This window comes from Polyodon spathula, chromosome 16 (assembly GCF_017654505.1).
Source record: "Polyodon spathula isolate WHYD16114869_AA chromosome 16, ASM1765450v1, whole genome shotgun sequence".
Lineage (NCBI taxonomy): Eukaryota > Metazoa > Chordata > Actinopteri > Acipenseriformes > Polyodontidae > Polyodon > Polyodon spathula.
Genome location: NC_054549.1, coordinates 16,094,382 through 16,122,368, shown reverse-complemented (window position 1 = coordinate 16,122,368; position 27,987 = coordinate 16,094,382). Strand labels below are relative to the sequence as shown.

At 40.1% G+C, this 27,987-nt stretch overlaps 1 protein-coding gene across 6 annotated transcripts in view; it reads left to right on the top strand.

Moving 5' to 3' along the window:
* LOC121328293 (polyhomeotic-like protein 2) overlaps positions 1 to 27,987 on the top strand; it is a 70,535-nt gene that overhangs the window by 16,582 nt on the left and 25,966 nt on the right. For 5 of the 6 annotated variants that reach the window (XM_041272897.1, XM_041272896.1, XM_041272895.1 and 2 more), the window contains 3 exons: positions 15,818 to 16,053; positions 23,438 to 23,596; positions 27,077 to 27,154. In XM_041272897.1, the coding sequence (XP_041128831.1) occupies positions 15,883 to 16,053; positions 23,438 to 23,596; positions 27,077 to 27,154 (408 nt within the window). In that variant the 5' untranslated portion in view covers positions 15,818 to 15,882. Of the gene's footprint in view, positions 1 to 15,085; positions 15,303 to 15,817; positions 16,054 to 23,437; positions 23,597 to 27,076; positions 27,155 to 27,987 lie in introns of those variants that run through there. The other variant, XM_041272892.1, reaches the window with a different exon arrangement.

Genomic DNA, 27,987 nt, shown 5'->3' with positions numbered 1-27,987 from the left:
TGCTGGGGGTGCGATGGCACCCATGGCTTTGCATGGCTTCCTTCATATACAGGAGTTACAGTTTTGTTCAATGGCTTTCAGCACCCCCACTTTAAAAATCGTTCCAGTGCCACTGATGGGGGGGGGGGGGGTTATTTCTTGACATTTTCAGGGTGTTTAACCTGAATTAATTTTGTATGCATACATGTAGAAACCAGGCATTATCGGGTAACACAAAAATGAAAACCCCTAATTTTATACAATGAGTCTGCATGTGTTGTATAAACACGGAAACCCACCCTCCAACCGAAAATCAAACACCCCCCCGTCTCAAGCAGGGTAGCCGAAGTAAATAACTGCAAATCAAGAAGCAATTACAACGATTAGATGGACTAACAAGCTGTCTGAAACCTTATCAGTCTGGTGTGAGGCTGGAACATTCCTCTTCTTGATGAAAAAGAAATGAAATCCAAGCACACTAAACCAGCTCTGCTCTTATCAGCGCGGACCCTGAGAGACTAAAACCACCCCCCTCTCTCATCTCCATGCTGATCTGCATCCCGTTGGCATGTCAATAGGCTACTGTGCATATCCCTCGCTCATTACACACAGCGTGTGCCTCTCCTTTACTCCTGCCTTGGAGGAGAGCAAGCAGCATGGTGCTGGCTCTTTCGAACGTGTTTTTCATAAGGCTCCTGTTTTCTGTTTTAAATGATGCATGCTGTACAGATAAATGCTATGGAATGACCATTAAATACCGTTGAACATATTGTATTGGAAAGTAAGACACTCCTTGCAAGTCGAGATTCAATTCTTAAAAATGTCAGCTTGTGTCAGCGAGTTCCACATGCCTAGCTAAAATCAAAACTACTGTTTCAACTGGCAATTGATATTTGTAATGGGTGTACTTCTCCTTCAATGTTTCAAGTGTTGAAATAATTGTTACTATTGGCAGGAATGCTCTGTATTTGAATGAAATGTAAATAATATTCTCTGTGCCGAGTAGACCAGACTTTTCATGTGAATGCAGCTTCCGCACGCTGCTCTAATTCTATCATTCCTAAAATAACTGCTCCCATATTTCCAAAAAAAGATCCCCATGCGAGCGTAATGATGTGAATCAAACCACTGCCAGACAGACTCATCTATTATAATTATTTTTGTTTTTAATTCCACGTTTTCTCTAGCCCCTGAAAGGTATAGCTAATTTATATGCTAATGAGTGGATAACAATCAATGTATTTCATACTTGGCTGCCCCCAATCAATACAGTATAACCCCACCGCACTAATGAAATACATTTGTGCATTGAGGCTGCTGAGACTGAGCCTAGGTAGTCATCTGGAGTTTAATAATAGAATCTAAGTCACTTGAGGAGTGCCTTTGTGCCTCTGTTACAGCAGTGTGCTTTTAATGGCTCGTCTACAGGGAGCGGACAACACATGATTGTCCAGCAATATGCTGCACACACTTTTGTGTACATGGGTCTCTCGTAGAATCTGAAAATCAAATCCGTTTTCATTTAGGAAAAAAGTCTTTGTTCCATTTCACATTGAAAAAAATTAACCAAACTCACTTAGGGTTAGGTTTAATTGGAAACAGTTATACCCTGTCAGGACAAGCCCTTGGATTTTATTAGAGCATTTAACAGCACTGGGAATGCACCTAGATTTTATGAACCACCTAGTACTCCTGGGGGAAAATGGTCTAAGTGCTGTAAAATGTTCTAAAATGCAACATTTGCATTGATCAAATTGAACCACATTGAGTTTGAAATAGAGGTGTGCCCGGGTCCTTAAGCATGTGTTACCCAGTGCAGAGGAACGACAAACCCGTTGAACAGAACTAGCAAGAAACAAGCAAGATGTATTGCAGTGCTCTTAGCCTGCTGAGCTAAGTGCCAGCAGGGACAACTGTTCAAATATTCTAACAAGCACTGCTTGAAAGGTATACAGGGGCAAAAAATAACAGATGTTTTTTAAAATGATGATCAAAAAGCTATCAATTTATAAATGACGTCTGGAAGAAAGTTACATTTTTTGTCAGCATTTGTTTCCAAGATATTTTTGGCCAATTCTGATGGTGAAGGTTGTTCTTTTCCCCTCAAATCAGACAGCAGGGGGAGAGCTCAGGTTTTATGACTCTCATTTCCTTCACAGTCTACCCTAAATCTGTCAGTTTTTTGTCTAAAAGGGAAATCTTTTGTTTACCAAATCCCAAAGGGTAAAAGATGTAAGTAATAGGTCTGTGTGGGCAGGGTTAGTGGGATTGGCAAGGAGATCATCCTGATCCATGTGTGCTTTACTGAAGGGACTCCCTGTGCACAATCTCCACCGAAGAGATGAAAATAAGTTTCACTAGATTCAATGAAAACAAGAACATCTTAAAATCTGCATATCTTTAAAGAGCAGCTTTATTTCAGCATCAGTATGGACGTGCAGAGTACCCAGCCAGATTCACTTTGTATCGTTTTCTGTTTCATCATCACTCCCTGTTGATTTTGAGGTTTACAGCCCGCATAGGGCTTCACTAGAGCTTTGTCATGTCTAACCTCGAAGTATATCTGCTACACCAGTGTAATCATTAATATGTTGTCCTGCACCACTCTGACCCAGGTGGTATTTCTCGCTGGTGTATTTCGTATAGATAGGGGGACAGGTTAATGGTTTCACTGTGGTGGAGCTCAGACATGATTCCGAGAGCTCTGTTGAGGGTGCTGTACATTTCTGAACAGCAAGTCACCAGGATGCAGTAAGTGAAACAGAAAATGATACAAAGTGAATCTAAAGCCTGTTTGTTGAATTAAGTTTGGTGCCCCATTTCATTGTCGTTGAACATAATCTGGTCAGGAAATATGTTTTTACCCACATTTACAACACATTGGAGAAAGGGCGTGTTATTGGGATTAAGCAAGAGAACATGCAGCCAATGTTACTGATTTAATGGCCAAAACGAGCCCTGTTGGTCCAATTTTAAGTTGCCAGGTGTCCACACACCCTTGGAGAGAGCTCAGTGTGCGTATACATTAGCCACTGCTCATAAAATTTCCATTGTGTTCACAGTGTAATTTACCTCTAAAATGGCGTACTCTGTCTGAGTCATACATTCTTCCACATCTGTGCACTCTTCTTTAAAAGAAAGCAGACATTTAACAGTTCAGTGATTTTCACCCTAAATAAAAAAACACATTACACCTTTAAGACACAAATAAAACACACAGCCCATCAAAGCCACCCCGTTTACATTTCCTAATTTCATATCCTCTCATTTGAAGCACGGCTGGTGCCCAATCTGCATGAAATACAGCCAGGGGGAACTGAAACCTCCCCATTGGTTGTCGCTAGGAGACCAAATACTCACCAGGAAATAAGGCTGTTTGCTAAAGTGGTGGTGGGATGGCAGTTCTGTACTGCAGGCTGGATGGCATTAGATACACCAAAGACAGAAAAGGAGTACATTTGCTTGGGGGGGCGGGGGGATACAGCTGCCATAAACACAGTTAAAGCAGATGTTAGGGGTGCCGAGGAAGGTAGGCTGAAGTTATTTCTGAATTTCTAGAACATAAGTGTCCATGTGTCAAAATATAATCGCATACCATTTCCCTTTTTGCAGCATTTGTGGTCATTTGTCAGAGCAAAAACCTATTACAGGACACGAGAAACTTCAAATACTACTTTTTTTTTTGCTCAGTGGTACATAAAAAGTATAGAGATAGAAGATAAGTAAGCAGCCTGTTTAGCAGGTGCCAATGTCCTGATCCTCTGGGGCTTGACATAAGAAACCGTTGGTCTGCAATTTATCCTACAACCAGACCTGTGGTCAATTATAATTCAAATTACAATTACACAGAACTGTTTGCTGAAATTGCAATTTCAATTGCAATGAGAGTGTGTTCAATTATAATTAGTTACAATTATGCTCTAGTAATTCCAATTATAATTACAATTACACTAAAATAGCTACACACATTAACATGTTTACACTATTTATTCTACCAAGCTGTAATCACAGGTACACATACAGAAACATACTCTAACGGTTTCTCAAACAAATGGTGTCACTGAAAGTGGTTGAAAATAAGAGAAGAATGCTCGCTCAATGTAAAGCATGCGTTCATTAAAACCAGCAACAGAGCCCAACCCCAGCATGAGCTGTCAAACAAAGGTATTCAACCGTACGTCACAGAGCTGCTGTCTTCTCTCGCTCGCGTCTCAGCTGGGATAGACATTACTCATTAGAGATTATAGTAAACACTGCATAGGGGCATGTGTGATATGTAACATCCCTCAAGTGGGCATTAAATTCTCTTAGCACACTCTGTGCATTAATCTCTATGCATTTCACTATACTTTTACCTAGGACTAACATAATACAGCTGTTTGGGTGATGTAAAAAAAAAAAACTGGTTTCTCATTATCAGCTTATACTTGTAAGTACACTTCATTCATTGACGGGTTCTTAATTGAAGTTACAAATGGTATCATTTTAAATGAACCAATGTTGTTTTCTTTTATTGATTAAAAATGCAGTTTTTAATAATTTAGGTCAGAATAATCGTTGTCCAAAATTCTCTCTCAAGGAACAGGGAAACCTCAAACTCTCGCCCGCACATCTGGAGTAGCATTCCAGCTGACGAAACTTGGGACCTGTATGCACCCCTCATGTCATGTCCTGTTTACAAAGAACAGATTTAGGATGCAGTGAGAGGAAATGAAACGAAGAAGGGGAAAACAACCCAACCCTCTCCACAGCACAAGAAGCTACAGGAGCCCCAGATGAAAGGGATTAAAACATCCTTCTCACAGAGCTTGGTACTAATAAATCAAAACTTCCTGCAGCATTGCCATAGCAACACAAGTCAGGAAAAGTGCAAATTCTATAGATGTGGTAAATCAATCTATCTAACTATCAACATTAGCTCGACACTGAGGATTCTGTTTCAGGGCTGAATTACATTGAAAGGCCTTGGTTAAGGTAATCTCCCTAGGCCCAGTTTTATATGCTTTGAGGCCTCGGAGCGATTAGCACCATGTTGTTTGCTGCCCTTCAGTTCGTTTAGGCTCTTTTTATACCGGAGATTTTGGAACGGATATTGCTGATATTGGATAAATATTGCTCTTTGTCATGTTGGCCATTTCCAACAGATGAATTGAGCTTTCACCTCTTCCCAGTCTTCAAACACACAAACAATTTACTGCCAAACAAAAACACCAAAGCTCACAAATCCATAAATGGAAATATCAACAACTTGTCTCAGTTGCGTTCCTCAAAAACAATGTTTATTTTTGTATGTTTTAAATTCCTCATACACTTCTTAAATTATTTCCACAACACAAACAAACTTATTTTTGCAATGAAAATATTCATATAAATAACCACAAGCCGACCAAGAAAAAGGAAAACACTACATCATTTTTATTATGTATCACTCCGAAGGCTTCCAATCCCAGTGTGTGCTCCGAGTGAAGCAATAGTCCATATTCTTGGAGAATCAATGTTTCTGATCCAGTTGATTAGCTTTTTAAATTATTACAGTTACACATAGCTTTTTTACAGCCACACTCCCTACAAGTCTAAATTTAACCCCTTTGTCCAAGCAGCTCACCTTAATTGGTGCATCTGAACACCTTCTTGCCTTTAATTAAAATAAGGTCGTTACAAGTTTTACTGACGGTGCTTTTCTCTCCACTGACAAGCTCCGCTGATATTAAACATACCTGAAAATACAAAATATATAAATAAAAAATTTTCTGCAAAACTACATATGTCCATTAGAATGGTTCGATTATAGGGGATATTTATTTATTTTTTTATAGGGTGGCGTGGTGGTTAGCGCTGCTGCCTCACAGCACCAGGGTCCTGGGTTTGATTCCGGCCTAGGGGTCTGTCTGTGTGGAGTTTGCATGTTCTCGTGTTCGTGTGAGTTTTCTCCGGGTACTCCAGTTTCCTCACAGAGACGTGCTGTTCAGGTTGATTGGTGATTGCTCTTTGTGTGACTGTCTGTGTGTGTGTGGTGCCCTGCGATGGACTGGCATCCCGTCCAGGGTGTAGTCCTGCCTTGTGACTTGTCTGCTGGGTTAGCTCCAGATCACCATAATCCTGTAAAGGATTAAGTGGTTAATGATAATGGATGGATATTTTTTTAAGGTTACGATTTTGTTATTATTTTTTAACTAGGAATCCAAAAAATATTTCTGCATGTACCTTATATTTTTTTTCTGTATCTCTTTTAGATTTCCTGATTTTATCTCCACTTTTTTTACGCTCTAGATTCACTTCCTGTGCAGTGGCTATTACAACCTCACTGGAGCTGCAAGCTAATTTCTTTACAGGACCAAGTTTGTAGGTTGTAAGTGCGAACGTGCGCTCCCTGACTTTTTGACTCATCTTTTACATCACATGGGACCACTATAAGACTAAAAATATGCATTTTTTTTTTTTTTTTTTTACAAAAAAAGTTGATGATGTGCCTAGAACTTTTTCTTTTTAATTTAGAGTGACCAATTATTATTTTTATTTATTTTCCCCCAATTTGGAATGCTCACATGCCCTCAGACGTTCTGAGGGTATGCGAGAGTCCTCCGATCTCGCAAGCCTAAAGCTAGAATCGCTTTTACGTTGAGCAATCCAGAGCAGAGGTGGGTGGACTACTGATCCCGGAGAACAGACACTAGCCCTGCATCCAATCCATTCTGAATGTGCTCAGAGTCTGGCCAGTAGGTTTCGCTGTTGTGCGATGAGGAGAAGCAATCCCTGCTGGTTTCCCATCCCCCACACCGGGAGTGTCAGAGCCAATGTGACGCCCCTTCAGGAGTCCCTAGCAAAGTTCAGTCTCTTTGCACAGCCTGGACACGAACTGGGGCCGTCCACGCTGTGTGACTCACCCTGTCTCCTTTAACAATATAATAGATAAGAAAATCTATTAATGGAAAATAGAAAATCTGTTTTACTTTGCTGATTTATAACCTCCTGCTGCTGAAAGAGCCCGTCTGATTTAAAATGTGTTGATGCAGTAAATGGACCTGCAGCTGAATCTGAAGGGAATGTAAAGAAACTGGAGAGCCAGCAATGCCTGATATATCTGATAGAGAGCATGTAAGGGTACACTTGAATGTAAACAGACGTGATTGTGGGACAGTGCAGTGTTAAATGATTACTGGAAGGTCTGACTTTCCTGGAAAGGTAATTATCCTTCCCCATTATTTCCTGTCAGTGCTCTTAGCATGTGTTTGTGACGCCTGTCTGAAAAACAATTCACATTGAAGTTATAATGTAGTGCAATTTAACGACTATAGTGCTTTTAAAATAAAGATAATTGCTCTTAACTCTTTTAAGGGAAGCTAGCTAACGGTTTCAAAATCCATTGTCTTGCCCTTTTATTACTACTTTGCTTGTATTTTATCCTTCAGTTTGGAATATGCACATCAAAGCTACAGATGAAAAGTTGCTGCTGCTGCTTCCTGGTACCTGATCAGGGGTTGTAGTTCAGACTCTCTGGAGTGGTCAAGCAGCAATCAGAAAGTGTGACCTACAGCGACAGGATGCCGCAGTGTATCTTTAGGGTGGTTTTTGAAGTACAGGTGTTTGCTTTCTAAATTTACTAGGGAAGTCCTTCTAATATTAATACATCCGATGAGAAAATATATTTTAAAGCGTTGGTTAGCTCTCCTTAAAGGGCCAAATGTTAAATCCAAACTCTCCACTGACATGCCCAACACTGCCGCCTTTGAGCTTTCCACTCGCAGAAAAGAGAGAAAGCAAGCAGCACAGCTGTAAGGAGACTGCCCCGTGGCCGGTGTGAGATGCATTTCTGATTGAGAAAGCAGGGGTGAGACTCGGACAGGCTGAGCAGGGGAGTGTTTTTTAACACTTGTGCAAGGGTGACAAAAATGACAAGAGTCTACATGTTTGTGATAATGGCACGGCTTCTATCCTGTGGCAAAGCAAACAAACAAAGATTCATATCTGTGGAAGACCAAAGCAGCATTTTAGAATGCTTTTGTAATAATATAAAAACAATATGTGCAGTCATGGATAGGGTGACAGATGTTACATGTACAGACATGCAGTAGAGTTGTATGAACTGTGCCTTTCATATATTATACCAAAATATGCCTATATATGTACATGACTGTGCCAGTGTCATCTGCACAATTAATAAATCATACACCATGCCATGACAGTGGTAATATTATACAACCCTTTTGTAATTACTGAATGCATATAGTCTTCATACACCTTGCTGACCATGTAGTGACATAAAATACCATTCTAATCCACCCTTACAAAATGTAAATGTCAACCGGTACAGCATAGCTTTGTGTAAAACAGACTGTTGCAGAAAAGATTTAAAAAACGCACAAGACAATGGATTTGGTGTGTACACATTGGTTCCAGTACAGTAGAACATAGTGATACAGTTCCATGGCACTGTAATGGATCACATACACCACTAATATGTAAAAATATGACAATCACTCTAATACCATTCTACCAATACCAGCAGACAGTAGCTACCCTTCTGTTGCCTCTTAGTACAGATACACTGTGTTGATTCAGTAGCGCCACGATCTTACTGTAGCACATTGTTCGACTGCATCTAAAAGTGCCACTGCCATAAGGTTATCATAGCCCATGGAATAGAGTCTAAAGTGTGCAGAACAGGCTGTCTGACCAGCAGCTGTGTGTGTCTGCGATACAAAGCCTGTTCTCACCTCTGGATCCAGCTCCTGCCCTGGTCAATAGGAATTGAGTGTTGTTTCCATCTGCTCTCTGCTCAGGGGGCCTGTCTGAAGTGAACCGTGCGCAAGGGTCTGCGTTCTCAAACCACCTTCCCAGTTTGCTGTTGCTAGCCCCTTTACTGCAGGCTCTCAGTGTTTGGATGCTTGATCCATTTCTTTAAGTCTACGATTGAACTGGAAACCATGTTTGAATAAAAATGAATGTTTGTCTAAATGAGGTGAAAGTGAACCCTTTGAGAAGCTATAGAGCTTTTAACCTCATTCACCTGTATCAAGCAGTACATCACACAACACAGCCCATTATACTGGTTACAGTCAGAGACTGATCCTCAAGGTCCTTTAATCTACAGGCAATGCAGTGCCTGTATACATTTCTACTGTCCGATCTCCCTGCCACATGGTCTGAGAATATAACATTGAGCCATTTAAATACAATCATTGATTTATTTTACTGTCCTGAAGTTAAACTACAAGAAACTGAATCAAGTAGGCAAACAGTCTGGACTTCTTCAATGTGCCAATCATTTCCCCCAGCTTTCCTGGATGTCTTCTCTGTCCTACTGCTGATGTTTGACTACCATATTTATCTTTCTTACTGCTAATCTGTATTGGTCAAAAGATGTTAGAGTAAAGACTTATGACAGACTGTTATTTTGGCAAAATGCTGCATTGCATTTGCGTGTGCTTACATTATAGCTGAGTAATGCATCGTTGTGTTATAAGGCTGACATTTACTCACGGTCCAATGAAAATGCTCAGGAGAATGTAGTGAATTATACTTCAGTTTAAATATGCAGGATTACGGGACTCTGCAGCTTCAGGGTTCACCTGGATCAGAAGCCTTGGATTAGCCTTTGAGCAGCCAGGTGCGACGGAGAAACAGGCTTATCAAAGCATGTCAAAACCTGTCTGGCAAGCGCGCATGCACCTCATTCAGTACCAGGGCTTCAAAGCAGCTCCTAATGCTGCCAGTCAGTGAGATAGCCATTAACAAGAGTGATGCCTGGGACAGCTCAGCCCGCACAGTTTAAACAGACACTACAAAGAGCGGGGCAGGGAGAAGGGAGATGAAGATGACACTTCGATACTAATGGGGTTCTGTCTGCAGCAAGCAGGATCAGCGTGTTTCATGGTCGGCTGAGCGCTGCCTGGTTGGCGTCTGCTCAGGGGGAAAGAGGCAATTCAGCGGAGACACTGCCATGCGCGTGCCTCTCCAAGCCTTCTGGGGAGGCTTGTATTTAATGAAGAGATGGGAAGCGCCCCGTATTTATTCATTATTCCTTCTCTTTCTTGAAGGGAATTTTTTGGATACATTAACTGCACTGTTGTTGCCCCCACGGGCACCGTATTGTTTTTAATTATTCAGTATATGCATTTAGCAAGACATGCTTTGGAGAGAAACTGTTAAGATATTTTCATACATGCTATATCATATTTACTGTGTCGATTAAAAATGATTTACTCTCCCTACATTTTAATACCTGTAGTTCATAAACGGTATGTTGCACTGTAGCGTGGTTGAATTGTGGGGCCTCCCAAGCTGCAGTCTTCTGAATGAACTAGCTCAGGTCTTCTTGCTGCAGTGTAATATATTTTTTGCCCATGATTTAACCCCTAAAACTTGCTATATAAATACCTGTAGCTTGACAGCCTGTGTGTGTGTGTGTGTGTGTGTGTGTGTAATATGTTCTAGAATATAGTTAAATAACAATAATTGAACATTATAGCTCATTTTAATGTGATGTCCTCAAAACTGTCTTATACAAAGAATTTTCAGATGGATATATATTTGTCATTATATATAATAAATAGATTAACATTGATTATTACATAAACTACATCATTTGTGTACTGTATATATAAACTCAAACTGTTATAATTCATAACACTTTTACTTAAAATGTTAATTGCATTGCAGCCTTTTATATATTTACTAAAGGTAATTGTATGTATAACAAACATTCAAAATATAAATATTTCAGTATATTAAATGTGCCTTTTTTGATTATTAACACATTTTTTTAATATATATTTAAGAAAACTTTATATATTTCAATATATTATCCAACAAATAGACTGAATATTTCAGAATGCATGTGAATATATTTTTATAAAAAAAAAAAAAAAAATAATAAGCGTGGCAATTTCCAATTCTGAAACATAGAAAAAGTGAACTTCAAGAATTCATGAATTGTTGGAAGTTGCAGATGAAGAAATTGACCATGTGTCCCACATTGTTGAAAAGTTTGCCCCTTCCTAACCTACAGTAGCTACTGGTTAGGGTGTGTGTTTGTGCAACACAATAGCCTGGCAGGTGGAAGTCCCTTTCACACAATCAATTAGGAGCTGAGCCTCAGTAATGCACATTTGGTTGGGTTGCTGGAGTGTGAAGGGAGGGGGTTTGGTGGTTAGTCAAGTCCTGAGCTGTGCGGAGGGTAATCTATTTGTTTGGCATGTGGGTCAGGGGAGTCCTGCCTAACCCCCTCTTCCTTTTCTCCTCTGAAATATCCAGCAGGAGGCAGGGCTGCCTTTGAAGTGTATTTGCTTAATGACAGCAATAACCCCCTAGCTCACGTTCTGGGAGGAGCCGGGCCCAGCAGTGAATGGGAAGCAGTTTGTAGCAAAGTGTAAAGTGGTAGTTTTTGATCTTTCTATGGAAGGGAGAGTGATACAGTGGGGAACTGCCTTTGAATCTGAGTAAGTAACTCAATCTATGCATCTCTGTTTAATTACGCCTTGTCTGTTATGTTAAATAACCCAGGCAGACGGACAGATATAGCTGCAGTCTCCAACAGTTATTTTCACTAAAGTATCTTTTTTGAGCTTCTGTTGACCTAATTGTCCTGGGAATCAGCCTTGTTTGCATTTTGCTTTAAATAAATGAAGCAAACATGAAAGCAGGCATTCTTTGTTTAGTTTGTGTTTGTATATTGATTTTCTCTATTTAGTTTCAGCAGAGAGGCATTCAAATGGTCTCTACGTCACTCCTAATATCTCTGCCCCTGCTACTATTCTTACAGCAGTAGAAGTTATTGGACAAGCTCTGTGTCTATATCATACCATTGTACAGAAGATACTCAAGCATATTATAAATATATATTTCAACAGTATTTGCAATGTTTTGTTGCTGCACACTATTTGTAAGATATCTGAAAATTATTTCCAGAGGGAAACTGGTCCACTACTTTTTCCCCAAGGTATTTTTGTTGAGTTTTATCTGGATCGGGGCTCAAATATTTGTAGGGCCATTGATTAGCACAGTTCTAATTTTCCGAACACTTTTTTCATAGTTTTGCCATACTCAATAAGTGACGTTTCTTCTTACTGCAGAGATGGAACCATTAATCCATTATTGATCACCATGGCTTTTATTTTGCTAGCCTCAATTATAACATGTCTGATATTCGATTAGGAAATTGCTTGCACCTCCAAGTATTTTTCAGTTAATTCCTGATTAAACATGAACATTTTGTTGAAGCTCATGGTAACGATTGATTTAGAGAGTGATGGTACCATATAGAAAAGGGGTTGGATTTTAAAAGCAAAACAGGGCAGTCTTTGTGGTTACAGTTATTTCACCTGGAATGGCGTCACAAGGATGTTGTGTTTCAGTCATGCCAGGCTGTGATCTGTATAAAGTAAGGATTTTAAGTTTTTTCTTTTAAGTTAAACTACAGTTGTCTTTTTTTTGTTCTGTCTTCTAACAAGCATATATTTATTCTATCATGAGACCCCTTCAACTGTTCATATACACTGAGGCATACACACATCAAAATCCTTGTACTATTGTGGAATGATTTAAAAAATCGATGGTCACCATTATTTAGTGATTCTAAACCTTATCCCCTAACAAAGATTACGTCTGACACTGTCAGATATTTATACAACCGCTGCTCCGAGGAGAGCTTCTGAACTTTGTACTGGTTTACTTGTGTAACTGGCTGGGGAGTGTAAATCCCTGAGTCTTGATTATACAATCTCTGCAAAGGCGAGGATTCGTTTTGCTTTTTTTGATTGTATCGCAGACATTTTCCTTAACGGAAGACCTCCTGCAGTATGAGTTATGGAAGGTGTATACTTTAGACAACAGAAACACCTGCCACAATATACCATACCAATTAGGGATATTGTACAGACTGCTATATAATCCCAGCTGCTATACACTGCATGAGAGGTGAAAGCAGCTCGCTGACAGTACCCTAGGTATTAAACAGTATAGCTAATCATAATGTCCTGTCATTTCCATCAGATCTGGTACAAGCCATCTGATACAAACAACAAATAAAATCAGGCTTTACTCTTATTTTTATAGCACCCTTGGTATACAAGCAGTCCCAGCAGCTCCATTTAAAAGTCCTGATGGTATTTGCTCTAGTTTTCAGCACGCCAAAGTGGAGGAATTCCTTTACATTTGAAATATGTCACTGTTATTGTTCCCTCATTTTTCTTGCATCCAAGCGAATATCATTTCCCTGGCATGAATTCGGAATGTGAAAAGAATCCCTTTGGCATCTGTTCAAACAAACATCCTTTCAGTTTAATATACAGAAAAAATAACCCAGGCAGACAGACAGTTATAGCTGCGGTGTCCAACAATTATATCCGATTTTCACTAAAGTATCTTTCTAGAGCTTCTGTTGATGTAATTGTCCTGGTATTTAGCCTGGTTTGCATTTTGCTTAAAATAAATGAAGCAAGCATGAAGGCAAGCATTCCTTGTTTAGTTTTTGTTTGTATATTAATTTTCTCTATTTAGTTTCAGCAGAGAGACATTCAAATGGTCTCTACGTCACTCCTAATATCTCTGCCCCTGCTACTATTCTTACAGTAGTAGAAGTTATTGGATAAGCTCTGTGTTTTTATTTTGAAACTCCTCAAGAGCACATGCTATTTGAATTTAAAGTGTAGGAGTACTGTACATAAAGGGGGCTTCAGTTACCTGCATTGTCACCTAAAAACAGACAAATGTGTCTGTTCAGTGTTAAATGGCTCATGTTCATTTGAATTATCTTTTTTCTGCTAATTTTTCAGTATCCTGTCGCTGTTTCCTTTGGCCCCGGTGAAGGCCCTGCAAGGTGGCAGGGTTAAAGGTCAAAGAGGAACAGAAGAAGTCCTTTAGAGGTTTTTAATGGGGAGGAGGAGGTACTGGAAACAAATTATTAGATAAAGGCAGGCTTCCCTTAGAAAGTTCAACAGTTTCAAAGTGCAAACAAGTGTCAGAAACACGCTGTTATTTTAATACAGGTAATTCAGGGTAAACAGAGATATTTTCACTTCTTTCATGATAATGTACCAGTAATTGTCATGCCCTTGTAAATGGGATCAACGTAAAATGTCTAAATAACAGACTTACAATTATTTACAATTATTTTTTCTCAGCCGGCACAGTAAATGCCTTGTTTTAAACACAGAACCTGTTCTGTTACTCCCTCCTAAAGCTCCATGTGTTGGTTTTCTTTTTAAACATTATCGTCAGAGTTTTTCTCTTGTTTATTCACAAGTCACAGGTCACTGACTAACAATCTCATTGTGCCACCCTTATCCGTGAGCCTGGCGTTCATGGCGTCTGGTTTTTTTTGTTTGTTTTTTTTAAAGCTTTTATATTTTTGCACAGTTCTGTAAAATAAAAGCAGTGTTCCAGTTGAATAATCAACTAGGGCTTGTGAATAAAGGCAGCATCAATAAGCCATGTTATAAAAACAATAGCGTGTTCTTGAAGATGGCAGCTATAACGCTGGAAGTGAGGGTGGGTCTGGGAGGGCAGTAGGACAGCAGGCAAGCCCAGCTGGGACAGGCCTGCCCAAGGAAGCAGAGAGGTGGCTGGGGTTATCTGATCAGGAAGCCCCCTGGTGTTGTTTGAGAGGAGGAGAGGGCCTAGGAGTCTGACAGGCCTCTTGACTGCTCTAATAGCTTCCCCCTGCCCCTAGCACTCTCTCCCTGTCCATCTCACAGGACAGCTCAGTATTGTTGGGTCACTCTTGCTCTTCATCTCACAGGACAGCTCAGTATTGATGGGTCACTCTTCCTCTCTGTCCCACAGGACAGCGTAGTCTTGATGGGTCACCTTAATGGAAGACACAACAAGATGTGGGCCAATAACTACATCAAACAAATGTTAACTAGTAAACATTTTTTCAACAGTTAACACATATTTTCATATTTATTTTAAAAGGGCAGTCTTTTGTATTAATACAATTGAACTGTATCTCTAAATACATGTATTGGTATAGAAAATATGTGACACAATGCAAGTTAGACCTCATCCTCTATACACTTGAAGCAACCTCTTGTAGGTTACAGTTTTTGCCATGTGAATAGCAATAGCATCTCAACAATCTTGATTTGAGCTGCTTAGAGTAACTCGCTTGAAAATGTCCCTGGCAACGAGTTGCTTGAAATATTGCTGGAAAGATTTGTCTGAAAGTTGGCTGGTTTTACAAGGGAATCGGAAAGACTGCCATCTTTGAACCCAGGACCTGTGGGCCATCTGTAATCCTGTTTAAGAGTTGGCGGTTGGTTCCCACACTGAAAAAAACAGTCCCCTAGCATCCTGTCTACACCACACACCAACTGCAGATGACTGTGAGTCTTCTTTTAATAATTCTAAAATACTTTTACTGATTGTAGTTACTAACATTCAGTATATTTTCAGATGAGCAATATATCAATATTACTTTAACAAAAATAAAGCAGTAGATTGATATGCTATTGCTGTTCCTGCCTAGATTATTTTTTACCAGGCTTACTAACTCATGCACTTGCTCAGTGCTCAGTGCACTTGCTTGGTCATTTCCCATGGAAGGTGAAATTGTCCCTGCCCTTTAATTGACTTATTTACTAATATAAACCAACCAGCTGCTTCCCCTGTTGACTCACATGCTTTCATCCAGGGGCGTGCTTTTACCCAAAAGACACTGTAGAGGTGAAACGACCAGGCCATCACCTGAAAAAGGGGCATATAACAAGCATAACAGAGAACTCTCTTTTGAGACAGGAAGAGTTTAGAGCATTGTGTTAACTACAGTGACTTTATGTGCAGAGCCATTTCAATTTGATGCCATTACCAGAATTAACAGTGCTCTCCTGTTTGTTTCCAGGTGAAGGGGTGTCTATCTGTAGAGTGAGTGTTGGTTGGCAGGTGATCACAGACACTGAGGGAGTCATGGAGAATGAACATGTGCCCCCTACCTCAGGCTCCAGCAGCAGCAGCAGCAGCACCACCACCACCACTACCACTAGCAGCAGTGTTACCAGCAGCAGCTCCAGCAGCGGGAGGCAGCCAATGCCTCAGATATCTGTATACAGCGGGATCCCAGACAGACAGACAGTCCAGGTAAGCTATGGTTGATATTAGGGCTAGAACGGTTACTGTTTAAAAGTAGAAATAGCTGACTAGTTCCCACTTTAAAAAAAATAAAAAAATATATATATAATATATATATATATATATATATATATATATATATATATATATATATATATATATATATATATATATATATATATATATATATATATATATATATATATATATATATATATAATGTTGTATATATGTTACAATTTGTTAAAAATGTTGTTTTTAAACGTTGGGTGTGACCTGAAAGTTGGTAGATCTGACACGTGCACAGTAAAGACTGAATTTTAAATTTGTCTATTTATGTATAATTATTATTATTATTATTATTATTATTATTTATTATTATTATTATTATTTCTTTCTTAGCAGACCACCTTACCCAGGGCAACTTACAGTTGTATAAAAAATAAAATCCATATCAAGAATTACAGTACAGTTAAGAGCAAGATACAAAATACAATGACTTCAGCCCTAATAAGAGCAAATACAAAACACAGTACGATTTAATTCAAGAGCAGGTAGCAGTGTTGATAGTTATGTCAGAGTTAGATATGTGTGCAGGTGAAATACAAGATACTACAGATTGGGTTCAGTGCAGGATTAAATACAGTAAAATAGGGAGCAGATAAGTGCAAGTTAAAGGCACTAGTACTATATTTTCCAGAGTATATTGGAAGAGTTGAGTTTCACAGGTGTTGTCTGAAGAGGTGTGTCTTGAGGAGGCACCAGAAGGTGGTCAGGGACTGGGCAGTCCTGACATCTGTAGGAAGGTCGTTCCAGCACTGCGGGGCGAAGGTAGAGAAGGAGCAGGCTAGTAAGGACATGCTAGCTTGCTGCTAGTATACACTTTAAATACAGAGAAACATTGTTCAATTAGTCATCTTCTAGTTTCTGACACTGACTGTCACTTCTCTAATTCACTAGTCGACTATTCAGTGCTATCCTTAGTTGATATAAACTGTATTAAAGTGTTTTGCTCTATAGTGAGTTTTCTTTGGTGAATTTTAAAAGTGAAGAAATTGCAAGTTGAATTACACAGTAAGTACAGGAGGATAATAGTTATGAAGCCACTATGAGGTGACATTCCATGGGTTTATATAACAATCCTCCTAAACATGTCAAACAAAAAAGTAAAATATTATGGGGCACAACATACAGATAATGCTAATTTGAAATCTTCCTTTGAATGCAATACCAAGTCCTTTAGGAGGGGACTGTAGCACCATCTGCTGTTTTGAGGCAGGATTGCACTTAAGAACCAATGTGGAACTCTATTGCTATCTGCTGGTAAGTTGCAGAACTAAAAAAAAAATAATAATAAAAAAAAAAACCTGACTAATATTTAGTGTGCAATGAAAAGTATGCCAACATATTCAGACATTTTACAGCATTCACACAAATAAAAATATAGGACAGCAGTGTAACTATGGACCAGGTTAATATTTATACAGCCCATTTGCGTAATAAAATGTTATTTTTACCAAACATCCAAGATTAGTGCTAATCAGGGTCTATAAGACCAGCTGGTGTATATTTGAAGACACAGGTTTGATGGCTGGTTCACTTCTCTCCTGTGTGCTGCATGTGCTTCCATGGTTGTGGAGTAAGGCAGTCCTTTCACTGAGACATCCAAACAGATCTTTTGTCAGGATCAAAGGGCCCATGGCTCTTGTCAAAAATGGGAGTAGAGCTGGTTAACCATTGACCGGTTGAATTTCCCTGTGCTTAATCTGCAGGGACAGGGACTGTAAGAATTAGGCGATAGTTTGGAGTCTGTCAGGTACTGTAGTGTAGCAGTTATCACACTTAATGATTTAAAACATTCAGGTTTCACCAACTGGACTTTTTGTACAGTTTTAGTTCTTCAAGCAAAGCTAATGGGAACATCAGTGGCTGTTTAATACTGTATAGAAAGTATATTTTGCTCATAGCCTTACTTTCGAAAGTTATTTCTATTATATATATCGGATTTATATGGAAAAATTATATATATATATATATATATCTTATATATATATATACACTCAGTATTCAAATATCTAAATTATCATATATAAGTCAGTATATATTTGATAAAATTTTAATTTTGTCGACACAAATGTGTTTAAATACAATTCTTTGGCCGGTCGACACAGGGAACTTCCTGACCAAAGTACTGGTTCTTTTTTGTGTGCTTCAGCCTGCTGGAAGGGATTAATCCAGAGCGGTGTTTCTCAAAACAGATAACGTATTAAACCAGCCAAAAGCTGCCTCCTGCTCAGGAAGGCCTCTTAATAAACCCGGTTCCCCTTAAGAGGGCCCTGTCCATCACTGCACTGACTGCTGGGTAATTGATGACCCTGGCAAAGGAGGTTGTCATGGTACCAGCCCTGACTGCACCGCAGGGGAATAGGCCTACTCCCCATCTCACTGCTGCTGCTAATTCCCTTTAAAGACTGCCCCAGAGCAGCATGGCCAAACAGTGAAGAAACTCCATTGGTGGATTATTAAATGGTGAAATAGGCCCACATCACATTTAAACATCATGTACACTTGTATCTTCCTGGTTGCCCAAATAACATACATTACCCTTACCCAATGGCCCATCAGAACAGAGGATAACAGTGCAACATTTTCATTTATTCATTATATGAATCGTGTTTACCCTTCTGTAGTAGAGGCTGATATATCTACCTGATTCCATATAGACAAGTAGTCCTTATAGAGTCGCACTGTCACACTCTACTGGAGTCTCACTAGGTGGCTTTCCTCTCAATGTTCAAATGCTTGCTGATTAATCCAGGACCAGGAGATTGTTCAGTCAGTCCATTAAAGAGGGATTACACCATCAATCTAAAGCACTAGCCGTGCCTTTTGATATATGTTACCGTGCTGTAACTAATTCCAGTCCCGTCTCTAGAATCTAAGATTACTGTGATGTGTTCTACCCAGCTCTCTGCATCTGATAAATCACTTAGCTCTCACTCTTATCTGGATCTCTCTTCTACAGCTCTGTTTATAAGGACAAAGAACGTTTTCCCCTGATTGACCGGGTCAGGGCAGGATAACGGGAAACCACACAGCTATTGCAACTTTGAAAAATCTTTGCTTGGACCGCATTAATATAAGCACCCTTCCAGTTTCTATAGAGAGAAATAGAAAAACGCTAAACTACCATGCTAACCCACAAATGATTGGAAGTCATGTATGAAAAAATCATGTTGCTAGCCTTTTAAAATGGAACGAAAACAGTGACCGTGAAAGGGCTGACAGTGAAGCATTGATATTATCATCTCAATTCTAATGAAGATGTGTTATCTGGGACCTTTTTTAGACTGCTACCCCTGCTTTTGGAGTCACAAACACAAGACAGTTGAAGTTACCAGGAAACAAAAACATGAGTACAATTTCGTTGTTACTTTCTTTTGTGATTTGTATTACATTTGCAGGGCTTGCCTTTCTCTGACAAAAAAAAGCTCTTTAAAAATCTAAATCAGCATATTTTTGAGTGGCAATTCCAATATGCCTCCCCTTTTTTTGAAACTACAATAGGGAAGAATTTGGGGGTTAGGGGTTTATTGGAAAAAAAGGTCCAAGGTGATTGGGGTCGGAGGTCACCCCTTTTTCTGCAGCTGGGGAGAACGCTGTTGCCTGGCAACCACTCTGGGAATGACAAACATTTTCAGGTTCTGGGGGGGGGGAGGCAGAGGTGAAGCAAACAGTCCCCACCCCCAATCCAGGCTACGCCTACTGGGGAAAACGAGGGTCTGATTTGACAGGGAGCCAGACTTCTTGCACAGCCATTAATCAGATGGGTGGGGATTTAAAAATAGTGACAGCTTGAAAAACAAGGGGCCCCATATCTCAGAGAAAGAATCTGTGGCGTTTCAGTGGCCAGGGTGTTTGTGGATATCGTCTGTGGGATTCATATATGAACTTATTGAATTTTGCTATCAAGAGGGGAAAGCATCATTGTGAAATCCACTCTTCTGGGGCAGATTTACCTCCATCAGTCAGTGTGTTGCTGTATGCTCAGGAGATTTATTTCATTGGTCTTAGCTTTGGGATCGTATTTCTTCTGTGATCCTCATTTCTTCACATAACAGAGGGTCCTGCCAGGGTTACTATCTGGTATGTGTGTTTTATAATAATTATAATACAGTGTATTTTGTTTTAGGATTATGCTTGAATGGTATTGCAGTTTATTATGAAAATGTAATAATACTGCCTCTATCAAATACAAGTTATTCTTAAAGGAATAATTCCTCTTTTCATATGTGATATATTTCAAAAGGATGTTACTTGATGTGCTGATTATAGAGATTTGAGAAGCATAACTAAACATGGGCGCTATTATACACGGTCATTTTCTAGTTTCCCCATGCATTTACCATACTATACCACTATTTGCCATGTTTTTAATATACTTTACCTTATATGGGCTTTGCAGTGTTTCCCTATGTTTTACCATGGGTTCACTATGCCTTATTGCTGTGCTTTTACTATGAGAAACTTTCATAAGGGAGATTGTAGCTTAAAAACTGATCCATGCACAAAAATACATTGTTTTATAGTAGTGGCAAAAACATGATAATTCACTATAGTATACAACAGGGCTGGTCTAACTGTCATGTGTATACAGATTGTGCATTTGTGAACTAACATGATGACGCTATAAAACCTGAAACCTACTGTACAACAACCTGACATATCAAATTGAATAGCATGTGCCATGTTGCACAGTTTATAGAAATCAGTCAATACACTGATCCAGTCTCACCATGATTTATATCCCTAATATATCAGCTTATAGTCTATAGCAAGAAATGGCGCATTGAGAATTCCATTCAGGGGGGTTTCTACTCAGTGTATTGGATGGTTTCCAGTTCTGGACTCTGTGGTTGTTCAACGGTGGAACCTCAGAAGGCAGCAATTTAAAAGCAGACCAGCCTGTCCCGGGTCTTAGCTGACAAAAAAAGGAAGTTCCCTTGACAAGGTCTTGAACTCTGCTTACTTGAAGTTGGAAAAAATTGGTAAAAGAAAAACACATGGCCCCAGATTCAATAAACGTTAATCAAAGTTTGTCACTCTTTGGGAAAAGCAAACAAACTGGTGACTAGCAATATTCAATGTGTATTTAGAAGCTTTTAGGTGGAGTATAATTCTTTGATTTCTTTATCAAACACAATATTATAAACTTCAGCTAATTCATTTATCATGGTTTTGGCTGGCACATTGGGTTGTCTTAAACTGTAACACCCAGTTTATAGATTGGTAGAATTACTGGAACGTATAAGCTTGGTGGTACAGTGATGCAGTCCATATCAAGTAGTTTGGGGACGATGTCATATAAAATGAAGTTTGAACTTCTGCTTCACAATCCTTTTTGATTAAGTTTATGGTGATTATGAGATTCAGTAGCAGATTTTTTTTACTTCACAAACTTCCATTGTGTAACAGCTTGGTACGGTTTGTATGGGGTGGGATCACAATATAGACCACTGTTTTATGTAAACTAGAATTGATACTTGCCTCGGTTTTAGGGGTAGCCAATAAGTCTTGCATCTCTTTCCCAGAATCCTATTTCAAAGTAACATTATAATGTTTGCAAGAGTTTCCATGCATTATCCATTCAGTACCCCGAAGCATTACCTGACCAGTGAGTTCGAGAGAGAGGTGGAAAACTAGATGAAACAAGGTGGTCTCAACTTATTTCAGCGCCCCTGATTCTAAATGGCCCGCTGAAAGGCATTGGTTCCCCAACTAAAACATAGTGGGCGGGGGGCGGGGGGGGTCAAATTCAGTGCTTTGAATTTATGAAATAAATGTGTTGTCACACCAAGACAGGTACTGCAGAAAAGCACTCTGAACATGCAAGCAGAGCATGCAAATACACTACACTTGTCAAACTTTCATTTGGATCTCATTTAGAGCACAGGGCTCTTTGTAAACCCCCCGCCTCCAGCGCTGTACAAGTTCCTTATAAACAAGCAAATAAACAACTCGCTGCAGCACTACTGTTCAACGCTGATGGATCTGATGGATCTTCGGAAGCGAAAGGCAGTGCTGGGGGCCCCTAGGGGCCCGGGAATGTGCCTGGCTGTCACGTTACATTGATTGATGATGCTCCTGTAATGGAGCGAGTTGACCCTTGCCATCTCTCAGTTGAGTCAGCCGCTTCAGTTCAGCCAGGCAGCCAGGCAGGGGGTGGGGGTATTGTGTGTAAATCATTGATGGATGGTTCATTTTGTTTCTGTTACTCACCCTCACTAGGGATGCATATCTGTGGGGATATAGTGGAGGAAACTGGACCGTACAGTGTGACACACTGAGAGGAGAGAACCACTTACCCAATTGTTTAAGATTACCAGTTATTAAGAGTATGGTAATGTAGGTATGTTTAGAAATCTGGCTTTACTATAAGCCCCTTTCACACTGGCACTCCTACCCAGGTCGCAATCCCCCATAGTGTGAAACCACGTACCTGGGTTAACCCAGGTCCTAGCAACCCACCTCAGGATGTGGGTCGACACGCTTTGACCTGGGTTGAGCGAGACTAAATGCTTGACGGCTGTTCGTGAGCCAATGCAAAAACAGCCAGCCATGTCTGCATGTTTCATGTTTCACTTCCACAAGGAACATGTCTGTTTATTCTGTTTACCTATATTTTTGCTTGAGACACAAACCTCGTAGCTGACCCTCATGACACCGGGTCCTGCCCGGGTAGGTTCTGACCCAGGTAGATCAGCCAGTGTGAAAAGGACTTTAGTATATCATTTTTACTTATATATATATATAGTTAAAACTTGGGTAGGATATTCTTTACCACAAAGTCTCTGATGCATGCATATGGTCTAAAACAGGCTATGACGTAGAGAGCTATGAATACTTGGGGAGTCTGTTTTCTGCAAGATGTTAATCAACATAATGTGAGTGAAGGTTTAGGGGTATTCAACCAGTTTTCCAGAAGCCCTCAGTAAATGGTTGTTTTTAAAAAATAATTTGAGTGGCCAGACAGCCCCAGCGCTTCGTCACTTCTTCAGTGCTACATTACTTTCCTCAGGGTATATATTCCCAGTAGCCAGCAGCACTCTTATTCACATCACCATCCCTTCACCTCCCCCTTCTCCGCCTCTACAGCAACCCCCAAGGCTTATATATGTGGGAGCTCCAATCGCCCTAATATAACTATCCGGCAAACATTGAAATAAGCCCAGTGAGCAAGAGGCCGTTGTATCAGTATACTGTTGTCATGTCTATGTTTTTTACCATTTGCAAAGCATGTTCTGTTAAATACTGGGCCGTTCGCCTTGCGCTCCTTTCTAACTGTGAATGCTTGCTGTCTCCCTGCGTGTCTCCCTGTGCGTCTGTCTCCTAGGTGATCCAGCAGGCCCTGCATCGGCAGCCCAACACCGCGGCACAGTACCTGCAGCAGATGTACGCCGCCCAGCAGCAGCATCTCATGCTGCAGACTGCTGCCCTCCAGCAGCAGCACCTGAGCAGCGCGCAGCTCCAGAGCCTGGCAGCCGTGCAGCAGGTACAGACTCGGACCCGCCTTGCTGCAGCACATTCTTCAAGAGACCTCCGCTATTACCAGACCAGTCACAGCAATGGGGGCTGTTTTACACATAGTTCTTAGAGTGCATGGCTATCCCTCCTGACTGATATATGAATAGCACCAAATACAGTTCTTAGTTATGACACTGAAGAAGGCATATCTAGATTTACTTCATGGAAATTGAGGAGTGTGCAGCTTGTGAACGCTAAAGGACTGTGACACTGGCTACAGAACTCGTCGTTCTAAAGGTTAAACATCTATTCCAGTTCTTGTATTTGCCCTACTGCATAGACACAGGTCAATAAATAGGAACAAAGGTCTGCCTGAAGTCTTGGTTATAGTCGAATACAATGGGCTATTTGGTTTCTTCTACACTTTCACAGAAAACAGTGCGTTTCCAAGTATAATCCTTCTAATTTGCACGATTAGGCAGTATTCTTTATAATAGTGTTGGGATAGGGTCTCAGAGGGGCTTACCTGTTAAAGGCACGGCCTCGTGGTGTGCAGGGTGAGTTGTAGAGTCAGGGGAGTGCAGATTCCAGGATGTGCAAAGTTTTCACTGAACTCCACAGGGAGGTTTGCATTGGCTGTGGTGCTCCCATGGTCTTAGGGAGGGAAAATCATCAGGGACAGCTTCTGACTTGCTGTAGGTATTGCTGCATAATTGGAAATTCTAAATTGGGGAGAAAAAAAAAAAACAGGGTTAAAATAATAGCCGTACAATTTTAAAAAAAAAGGCTTGTTTTAAAATTCAAAAATTGAAAATTGAAATACTGTATAATAATATATAATAATGTTTCATTTTGAATTGGCTGTATAATAAGAACCGTGTTGCATAACAGAAATCTAGAAGTTATGCTAAGATTATACAATGCCTTCGTTAGACCTAGAATACTGTGTGCAGTTCTGGTCATCTTCCTACAAAAAAGACTTCATTGCACTCGAGAAGGTACAGCAAAGGACAACTTGGCTGATCCCAGGACTTCATGCATGAGCTATGAAGACAGGTTAGAATAATTAAATCAGCCTAGAAACAAGAAGAGATAAAGGGGACTACTTCACATTACTGCACTACTTCAAATTTAGCATAGAGAGAAAAACAGGAGGGCATAAATGGAAGCTGAGTAAAAGTAAGTTTAGAACAGAAGATGGGAAGCACTTTTTTACACAGAGAGTTATAAATGCATGGGATAGTCTACCAGATGAAGTAGTAGGATCTAAAAGATTGGGAACATTTAAAAAAAGCTTTTAAATGAGTTCCCCCCAGTAGGGGAGAAGGGTGCACTTACAAGGGATGAGCCTTGATGGGCCGATTGGCCTTTTCTCCTTCCTAGACTTTTCTTATGTCTATCAAGTACCCCTGCCCCTCCCCTCCCAATCAAATTACCCAGAAAACAGCATGTATCCAAATATAAACCCTTGACCTTATTTGCTTGCTTATACTATGTGCTTTATAATACAGATAGCAGCCTTTGCACTCTGCACACTGTAATGTATTGTCAGTGTCACTTCAAGCTGATTTATCTGCGCCTCTTGCCTGCAGGGTTGGTGTGCCTGACCCACCTCTTAGTGTTAGGACTGGAATTTGTATTGATTAGATATCAAAGTTTACACAGAGCGAAATAGATGAGTTCAGTCTCAAACACCACCAGCTGATTGCAGGTTTGAAACAGACGACCTTCCTGTAGCAAATTGAAAATAAATTGGCACTAGCACAGCTCATGGACTCTGAGAAATCAAACGCAGAAACAGTTTGACCCAACTCAAGGGAGTTATTTTACTGATCGAAACAGCTCTTTCGATCATTCTGGGATGCATATCATCGGCTAAAATCAGAAACACATTGTTTTATTTTGTTTGTGTAAAATGTTAAAAAAACATTTTAGTAATAGTTGGCACTAGGACCCTTGGAGGTGGCAGCCCTACCGACAATATAACTTCCCTCCTTGTGATGGAGGCTCTGGTCTGAATGGCAGGATTCAGGTGCACTCAGATTCGAGTTAAGCGAGGAAGCTCTCGTGGCCCCTCACTGCTGTATACAAGATGAACCGTTTGGGATTAATGTGGGCAAATGCTAACATTCCCATTAGCCTAATGGAGCCGTTGAAAGAGTTTATGATTCTTGAGTGTTCTGCTGATAAGGAGTGAAAAGACCCTTTCAGGGAGTTCAGCATGTCATGCCCGGTTTATCCAAGCTTGTTTCCCGTGAGGCCTGCGAAACATGAGAGGGTGGACTGAGGCACCCCCCTTGTGTTGCTGTTGAGATATGTCAGCTCAGCATTCCATAGTCTCTACCAATAATTTAACTGTACATTTGAATGTTATGAAAAGATTCTTAGTTCAGATGCGTTCTTACAAATATGTCCTGTATTATTATTTTTTTATTCATGTTTTTCTTTGATTAAATACAACAGTAAATCGATATTTGTAAAAGATATGTGGTTTTCTGTTCAGTTTTCTGAGTTAACTCTAGGATTAAGCGTGGTTAAAAGTTGATATGTTTAAACTTTAACATATTGGGTTTGTGCCCGTCAAAAAAGCTAGCAGAAGCAGCCCTCCATTCATTTCTATCAATCACTAAAACATGCATTTGTGTGGAAGAATGTATGTGTACAGCTTTTAATTGTATATGAAATAAATTGGCATACCGTGCGCACTTACTACTACGATAACGCCACTGGCTTGCATTGAAACTGTTAACACTTTAATCGAAATTGATGGGCATTGAAGCAGTTGTAAAAACAGCTGCTCAAAAGTAAATAGTTGCAGTGTTAGAATGAACACTAAGTAACTTATCTGAATAACTTCCATTGTGTACCTGCTTAACATATTAGAGTATTCTACTGATGGACTTGATGTCATTCTGGAAGACAACTTATATATATTTATATATTTTAGGGCAGTGGTACTCAATCCTGGCCCTCGAGATAGAATCCAGTCCAGGTTTTTACCCCAACCAGGTTCTAAAGTAGATAATTGAACCTGCTGAGAGGCACTTAACTAACTTAGGACCTGTTTGGAATAAAGATCTGGACTGGAATAAATGTTGAGGGCCAGAATGAAGTAGTACTTCCTTTAGGTAACCCCAGTATCCATGTGGTCTATTTTAATGATCTAAACAGTGGCGGATCAAAATGCAACCACTATTTAATTCCAAGTTAATCCAGTTGGGGTTTTTCCCAGTGAAGTGAAGTCTGAGAAACATCAGGTTCTTGCATTCCAGAGCGGCGGTATAAAGACCAGCCTCCTGTTTATTAAAATAGACCCTCTCCATGCCTCATGTTCTTAATGCGTGAAATCCTTTCTGTTTCCTACTCCGTTTGTATTGTGACCCGTTTTCTTTCAGGATAAGTTACTGTTTAACCAGGGCTCCATCTCTCTGAAAGCACCCGTGTGGCGCCTTGTGATTAATGGGTGCATATTTAACCCAGAATCCCTCTCTCTGCCTATCACACACAGGCCAGCCTTGCTGCTAGCAGACAGGGCTCCAACCAGAATGGGAGTGCTTCCCAGCAAACCGGATCATCACAGACTACTGTAAGTTAAACAGTATTATACACCTCACAGAGAATCTTTTAACTGCAGGGAACCTCACTGCAGTGTAACCATGGAATTATACTATAAACTTCATGGAATTATAGTATAAACTTCATGGAATTGTATTTTTTGACAAACTGCAGGTTTTCCACTGTAATAAACTATGTGTCCATAACACTTTACCTTAATAGCTGCAAGCGTAAATAACTGAAATTCATCAAGAATGGATGATTACTTCATTTGAAGCCAATTGGAAGACAATTACTGTTACACAAACTCTTCACACTTCCATTGAGCAAGACTGACATCTGGTGGCCAGTTTGGGGATTTGTCTCTTAAATTTGCAATAGGCTTCGTAATATATATAATCTCAGATGACAGATGAATATAGATTACTACATGTCAAGAGGCGGGCTTGTGCATATCTGTATGACAGAATAGCTCTGTAAGTGCGTATGTATAAGTCTACGTACATACACCACTCATAAGAAAAAGATACATAACGCCTTGGTTGTAGCAACTGATTTTTAAATTGAATGCACCCTAGCAATAGGTGAGGCACAGGCATTAAAAGATATGTAGGTAGGCTTGGTGGTCCAGTGGTTAAAGAATGGGGCTTGTTACGAGGAGGTACCCAGTTCAAATCCCAGCTCAGCCACTAACTCACTGTGTGTGTGACCCTGAGCTAGTCACTTAACATCCTTGTGCTCTGTCCTTCAGATGAGATGTAAAAACAAGGTCCTATTATAAGTGACTCTACAGCAGCAGCAGTTGTTGATACATAATTCACCCTCTAGTCTCTGTAAGTTGCTTTGGATAAATGTGTCTGCTAA